Below are 8,224 nucleotides of genomic sequence, written 5' to 3' on the forward strand. Positions count from 1 at the left end.
AACTAATGATGTAATTGGTCCTCCTTTACCGGAGGTGATTAGAGAGATTGAGGTGAAGGAATCCTTAGGAGGCAGTGATCATAACATGATTGAGTTCACTGTGAAATTAGAAAAAGAGAAGCCGAAATCTGATGTGTCGGTATTTCAGTGGAGTAAAGGAAATTACAGTGGCATAAGAGAGGAACTGGCCAAAGTTGACTGGAAAGGGACACTGGCAGGAAAGACAGCAGAGCAGCAGTTGCTGGAGTTTATGCGAGAAATGAGGAAGGTGCAAGACAGGTATATTCCAAAAAAGAAGAAATTTTCGAGTGGAAAAAGGATGCAACCATGGTTGACAAGAGAAGTCAAAGCCAAAGTTAAAGCAAAGGAGAGGGCATACAAGGAAGCAAAAATCAGTGGGAAGACAGAGGATTGGGAAGTTTTTAAAACCTTACAAAAGGAAACCAAGAAGGACATTAAGAGAGAAAAGATTAACTATGAAAGGAAGCTAGCAAATAATATCAAAGAGGATACTAAAAGCTTTTTCAAGTATATAAAGAGTAAAAGACAGGTGAGAGTAGATATAGGACCGATAGAAAATGATGCTGGAGAAATTGTAATGGGAGATAAGGAGATGGCAGAGGAACTGAACGAGTATTTTGCATCAGTCTTCACTGAGGAAGACATCAGCAGTATACCGGATACTCAAGGGTGGCAGGGAAGAGAAGTGTGCACAGTCACAATTACGACAGAGAAAGTACTCAGGAAGCTGAATAGGCTAAAGGTAGATAAATCTCCTGGACCAGATGGAATGCACCCTCGTGTTCTGAAGGAACTAGCTGTGGAGATTGCGGAGGCATTAGCGATGATCTTTCAAAAGTCGATAGATTCTGGCATGGTTCCGGAAGACTGGAAGATTGCAAATGTCACTCCGCTATTTAAGAAAGGGGCAAGGAAGCAAAAAGGAAATTATAGACCTGTTAGCTTGACATTGGTGGTTGGGAAGTTGTTGGAGTTGATTCTCAAGGATGAGGTTACAGAGTACCTGGAGGCATATGACAAGATAGGCAGAACTCAGCATGGATTCCTTAAAGGAAAATCCTGCCTGACAAACGTATTACAATTTTTTGAGGAAATTACCAATAGACTAGACAAGGGAGATGCAGTGGATGTTGTATATTTGGATTTTCAGAAGGCCTTTGACAAGGTGCCACACATGAGGCTACTTAACAAGATAAGAGCCTATGGAATTACGGGAAAGTTACATACGTGGATAGAGTGTTGGCTGATTGGCAGGAAACAGAGAGTGGGAATAAAGGGATCCTATTCTGGTTGGCTGCCGGTTACCAGTGGTGTTTCACAGGGATCAGTGTTGGGGCCGCTTCTTTTTACATTGTACGTCAACGATTTGGATTATGGAATAGATGGGTTTGTGGCTAAGTTTGCTGACAATATGAAGATAGGTGGAGGGGCCGGTAATGCTGAGGAAACGGAGAGTCTGCAAAGAGACTTGGATAGATTGGAAGAATGGGCAGAGAAGTGGCAAATGAAGTACAATGTTGGAAAGTGTATGGTTATGCACTTTGGCAGAAAAAATAAATGGGCAGACTATTATTTAAATGGGGAAAGAATTCAAAGTTCTGAGATGCAACGGGACTTGTGAGTCCTCGTACAGGATACCCTTAAAGTTAACCTCCAGGTTGAGTCAGTAGTGAAGAAGGCGAATGCAATGTTGGCATTCATTTCTAGAGGAATAGAGTATAGGAGCAGGGATGTGATGTTGAGGCTCTATAAGGCGCTGGTGAGACCTCACTTGGAGTACTGTGGGCAGTTTTGGTCTCCTTATTTAAGAAAGGATGTGCTAACGTTGGAGAGGGTACAGAGAAGATTCACTTGAATGATTCCGGGAATGAGAGGGTTAACATATGAGGAACGTTTGTCTGCTCTTGGACTGTATTCCTTGGAGTTTAGAAGAATGAGGGGAGACCTCATAGAAACATTTCGAATGTTGAAAGGCATGGACAGAGTGGATGTGACAAAGTTGTTTCCCATGATGGGGGAGTCTAGTATGAGAGGGCATGACTTAAGGATTGAAGGGCGCCCTTTCAGAATAGAAATGCGAAGAAATTTTTTTAGTCAGAGGGTGGTGAATCTATGGAATTTGTTGCCACGGGCAGCAGTGGAGGCCAAGTCATTGGGTGTATTTAAGGCAGAGATTGATAGGTATCTGAGTAGCCAGGGCATCAAAGGTTATGGTGAGAAGGCGGGGGAGCGAGACTAAATAGGAGAATGGATCAGCTCATGATAAAATGGTGACGCAGAGTCGATGAGCCGAATGGCCTACTTCTGCTCCTTTGTCTTATGGTCTTCATGTTTTTCTTAATATCCATTGCTGGATATTAAGAACACCTACTACTGCAAGTTTACCTTACTAGATTTGTGAGCTTAACCTGCCTTAACCACTACTGTCCAGTGCCACTGACCTCAACAGTAATGAAATGCTTTAAGCAGCTGGTTATGGATCTCACTAAATCCCATTCTCCCGCTGCATTTGACCCTTTCCGGTCTGATTATCACTCAGATTGGTCCACTGCCCTTAGCCATAGCCTCTGCCCTCCAGTCCATCCTGCCTGACCTGAAAATTGGTGCTTCATAGACCAGGATGCTATTTATTGACTTCACATTTAATATATTCATCCCTCAGTAGCTGGTGGGTAAACTGTCTTTGCTGGGTCACCACACCTCTTCTTGTGACTGGATCTTGGACTTCTTGACTGAAAGATCACAGTCAGCCCGTGTTGGCAGTAACATCTCTCCCTCCATCACACCGAGCGCTGCCACCCCCCATACCCCTGCAGGGCTGCGTGCTCAGCCCCTGCCATTCACGCTGCTGACACATGACTGTACTGCTAGATCCACGTCACACTGAACCATCAACATAAAGGAGGAACAATGTTGAGAAGATGGCATGCAGAGAGAGGAGGCCGAGCGGCTTGTAGCTTGGTGTGAGCGCAGCAACCTGAGTCTCAACCTGGACAAGACTACCCTTTGAGAGCGTTCTGACCAGCTGCACCACCATTTGGAACAAGAATTGCAAGGCATTTGTCCGCAAGACCCCACAAATGATTGCTAGGAATGCTGAGAGGATCATTGAGGTCTCTCTTCTACCCGTCCGAAATATTTATCAGGAGCGCTGCATATGCAAGGCCCTTAGCTTTGTAAAGGATCCCTGAGATCTGTCCCACAATTTCTTTAAGACCCTACTATAGGATAAGGTCTGTTAGGACAGCAAACAGCTTCTTCCCCCATTCCATGAGACTACTGAGCTCCTTGCCACCACCGAGGTCTCATCAAGGATGAAGCACCAGTCGTGTTATACTGTTTTTAACTTGAGTTGTAATCTCATCTTCTGCTTGAATGTCAATCTTCTGGAATACATTTTATTACTTGTTAATTTATTGGTAATATTTTTGTGTTGTGTGTGAGCTTTAAGTACAGTGTTATGCAACATGGTTTCTTTTGGCAGTGGACATGTATGCAGTTGAATGACAATAAACTTGAACGTGAACTTCTTCACTTAGAGAGTGGCGGGAGTGTGGAATGAGCATCCAGAGGAATTGGTGGGTGTGGGGTTCGATTCCAACATTTAAAAGAAATTTGGATAGTTAAATAGATGGAAAGGATATGGTCCGGTTGCAGGTCGATTGGGCTAGGCAGAATAATAGTTCATCATAGACTAGATGGGTCGAAGGGCCTGCTTCTGTGCCGTTGTGTTCTCTGACTCAATGACATACCAGCATGAAGCTAGGTTGGGGCATTGCTTCTCCTAGCACTTGAGTTCAATGCCAGCCTCAGTTAAATAATGAAAGTATTTCTTTGTTTATAGTTTAATGTTTAGCTTTACACTAAGACATCACTGAGTGGCAGAGTGGCATAGTGGTTAACAATATTTTATAGTACGGGTGACCCGGGTTCATTTCCCGCCACTGCCTGTAAGGTGTCTGTGTGTTCTCCCTGTGACTGCATGGGTTTCCTCTCAGGTGCTCTGGTTTCCTCCCTTAGTGGGTTGATTGATCATTGTAAATTGTCCCGAGGTTAGGCTAGGATTAACTCGGGATTACTGGGCGGGATGGATCGAAGGGCCAAAGGGCTTATTCCGTGCTGTAACGTAATCAAAAAAAAAAATTGGAACAACTTCAAATCTGTGGGTCCTCGTAATCTAATATTAATTTGGCAGTTCCTTGCATGGATTTTATAAAATGGATAGTACTAAGACTTGTAGCATCACATATACTTGTACATAAAACAGGGGCTGCCCAAGACTCAATCCAAATTACAGAAAACGTTCTCCTTCATATAAACAATGAATATAATTGTTATACACGTTATTAGGTGCTGATGCCGTGTACAATAATGGACAGTAACTCTTCCACTCTATTATCCCTCAACTAATCCTCTTCTTAAATAAAAAGGTCAAATTTTATTACAATTAAAGTTTATTTGTTATTTAGCACCAAACAACAACCTTTTTTTCTCTTTTTATATTCCAAGCTCTGAGATCCTGGAATGATAATCGTTGCAGCCGTGAATTTCCATTCGTTTGTAAAATACCCTCTCTGGAGAACAACTAACCAGCATAAGGAGCTTTGGCTGTTTGGAATTCATCCTGAAAGTGATTTCTTTGGAATCGGCAGCATTGACTCAAAGACATTGTAGCCAATTGGGAGGAACAATGTTGAGGTTCTGATCAAAGTGCCACACCATTATAACATCATTACTGTCTGCTCCATGTAGCAAAACAGCTTGGTCTATCGTCTGTTTTTTGACTTATTTTCAGGCTTCAATATATTGTAATACTTTTCTTATGAAATAGATTAAATTGTATATGGCTAAACACCAAACATCAATATTCTTAGAATAACTCTATTTGATTTTTGAATAGTAAGTAAAATTTGGTTTACACGTATGTATTAGTTAGATAATTGTCATTATCTTATGTTAGGTCATTTAGCTACAAACCCACTAAAATATGTATTTGATTAAAATTGAATCAAAACAGCTCAAATATACATGCATTCATTTTCACATGGTAATTAAATCCCAACAAACCAGCCACTTGCATTGACCTAGACACAAATTCCTCCCTTATCCTGGAGTAAATCTATCCTCTCCTTAGTTATCCTTTTTGCTTAATTTAAGTATAAAATGCTTTGGGATTCTCCTTTATCCTGCTTGCCAAGGATATTTCATGGCTCTTTTTGACATTCCTAAGTGCCTACTTGAGCTCTTTCTTGCCATCTTTGTACTCCACAAGGGTCCGTCTGATTTTAGGATTCTTTTACGCATTATTGCCAACTAAATTTAGGACCTTCTGGGTCATTCAAGATTCACTTACATCCTGGTCCTTCATCCTTACCAGAACATTCAGCCGATCCTTAAACAATTCCCACATGTCAGGTGTGGATTCCCAGTCAATGGTCATTAGCTCTTGTCTTATCCTGTTGTAATTTACCTCCCCAATTTAATACATTGCTGAAAGATCTGATTTTATCCTTACTCATAGCTATCTTTTTTTTAAATTTATTTATTGAGATACAGTGCAGAATCGGCCTTACCAGCCCTTCAAGCCATCAATCCCCCAATTTAATCCTAGCCTAATCACAGGACAATTTATAATGAGCAATTAACCTACCGGTATGCCTTTGGCCTGTGGGAGGAAACTGGAGCACCCAGGGGAAACCCACGAAGTCACGAGGAGAACATACAAATTTCTTACAGACAGCGGCAGGAATTGAACCCGGGTCACTTGTACTGTAAAGCGTTGTGTTAACCACTACACTATTGGGCTGCCCAAAACAAAATGAGTTGTGGTCACTATTGCAAAATGTTCATCCACTATCAGGTCAATCAACTGGCCTGGCTCATTTCCCAAAACTAGATCCAGTATGATTTTTTCCTCTAGTTGGACTCTCTGCATACTGTTTCAAGAACGTCCCTCAGATACATTGCAGAGATCCCATCCCATCTAAGCCTTTTGCCTTTAAAAAGTTCCAAACAATACTATGGTAGTTAAAATCCCCTTCTTTAATAACCCTGTTGTTCCTGCAGCTTTCCATAATCTGCCTACATATCTGTTCTTCTATCTATATTGCCATATAATCCCATCAGAGTAATTGCACCTTTTTAAAAATTTTGGAGCGCCACACAAATTGTCTCTGTGGATGGGCCCTAGGGTATGTTTTCTCTAAGTACCATTTCCTTATCAGTAGTGCAACGCCGCCCTTTTTTTTTACCCCCTCTCTATCATGTCTAAAGTGACAAACCCCTAGAGCATTGAGCACCATTCCTGTTCCTCAAGAAACCAGGTCTCTGTAATGGCAACGCTGTCCTATTTCCATGTACTGATATTGAAACTTAACTTTAGTACAACAAACAAACATAACATTTTCACTTACCATTCAAACACTAGGTAAAGTATTTTAATGGAGAGGGAGGCCGTATGGATATTACCCTTGGGTTCTAAGTAAAAATCTGGCAAGAACTTTTATTGGTGATGGCTGCCAGATATTGACAAGCTGTCTATCTGCCCAATAGAACAATCTTAATCTGTTCCAAAAGAAAATTCTAGTTTGATTCACTATTCCGTTGGAGAATTATGTACCATTGTTTTAAAAAAGACTTTAATTTTCAGTGTTTTACAAAACAATGGTAAGCATAAACAAACAGAATGAAAAAAGCACTAAGAGTCATTAATTATATTTACAACAGGTCGTAGACAATCATCAACGTATTGTATAATTTTTTGAGATTATATTGACAGCATTCATTTGAAAAGTAGACTATATAATTCTTGGCAGTTTTGAATCATTTCATTCTTTAGGAAAAGTGAAAAGCTATAATGTTGCTTCATTACACTGTACTTTTTAAATGAAGGATTCATACACAAGGGTTGTTTTCTATAAAAGTCATGACTATTCATTTAGAAATCTTCTGGGTAGACTAACTGAAACACCATTAACCAACATGCAGTTCTAATAATTTTGAAAGGCAATAATATTTCCAGAATGCAAGTAAATTTTATTATAGCAAAAATATTCAAGCTAAAAAAAAATTTTTTTAAATTTATTAAGCGCAGGACAAAATGACCAGGGCATTCTTTCAGTTGACTTAATATGCAATTGCATAACTGTTAAAAGAACATAGTAGTGAAATAAATTCAGGTTTTTTTGGGCTGAATTTTTTGTTCCATTATAGGTAGCATCTATGTACTTTGAGGTATGTCTGGCCATGGTCATCTGTTACAGTTCAAAATCTACTTCTGTTGTCCATCCAAATACAAGCGAAAGGAGAATCACCCTCCCACCCATCCCACAGCAGCAACCCCTTTCAGCTGCACTTATTACTATTTTGTTGCTAAAGCTTCTGATCCTAAGTCATCTGCCCAAGTCCAGCTGCTGAAGGTCCCAAGACTCTTCAAGTACAGTTAAATAGCTGCCAAGCAGTGTTATAAAAACTGTGACAATTGAAAACCAAACAGTTTGTGGGAATATTGTTATAGTGTTATTTTTAATTTATTTTCTATGACATGACATTTTTGTATAACTCCATACTTGTAGTTTATATGGCTACTGAACATTGTGATTTGTAGATGTTTTACAGTAATTGAGATGCGGTGTGTTGTTTAAAAGGCTTCTATAGCCATGTGGCCAACAAGTAAACCCCTATATTAATTAACATAAAATAATTAAAAAACAGATTTTCTTCTGCTATGTTTCAATTCTTTGAGTCAACAGTCTTCACATTTCCAAGATCTGAAATTGCTCTAAGGAATTATAGGTGCAGTATGTTTGTAGACTGAGTGTCAGTGTTTAGATTAATGATGTTCTTTCTGTTTACTCAACCTTTGAAAGCCAAAAGTGGTGAACGGGCAACATGTGATTGTGCGGAAGTGCTGGTCCATGTAGATGTAAATGAATGCACCTCAAATCCCAGTTGTCACTAGCTCCACCATTCTCTCCATCCCTCAGTGTCCTCTTTCCATGAACACAAAATGTACAGTTAGTGGTATATTTTTTGGTATTTAAGTTTATGTCCTTATGGTGGGGCATTGATGTAATATGGGTTCATAATCCTACAAATCTGTTAGGCCAATCCGTTGAAGGAAATATGCTGATTTGACTAGAGAGCATGGGCATGCTGATTTGCATTTATTTGGAAGTGAAACCTATCAGTAATGAGTTTGTAC

At 40.0% G+C, this 8,224-nt stretch overlaps 1 protein-coding gene across 2 annotated transcripts in view; it reads left to right on the forward strand.

Annotated features, from left to right (window-relative positions):
- The window catches only part of clec19a (C-type lectin domain containing 19A), a 57,666-nt gene extending 49,975 nt beyond the window's left edge, over positions 1 to 7,691 (forward strand). For both annotated transcript variants that reach the window (XM_063057458.1, XM_063057459.1), the window contains one exon: positions 4,531 to 7,691. In XM_063057458.1, the coding sequence (XP_062913528.1) occupies positions 4,531 to 4,610 (80 nt within the window). In that variant the 3' untranslated portion in view covers positions 4,611 to 7,691. The remainder of the gene's footprint in view (positions 1 to 4,530) is intronic.
- Positions 7,692 to 8,224: the final 533 nt, after the last annotated feature.

Source organism: Mobula hypostoma, chromosome 9, assembly GCF_963921235.1.
Source record: "Mobula hypostoma chromosome 9, sMobHyp1.1, whole genome shotgun sequence".
Taxonomy (NCBI): domain Eukaryota; kingdom Metazoa; phylum Chordata; class Chondrichthyes; order Myliobatiformes; family Myliobatidae; genus Mobula; species Mobula hypostoma.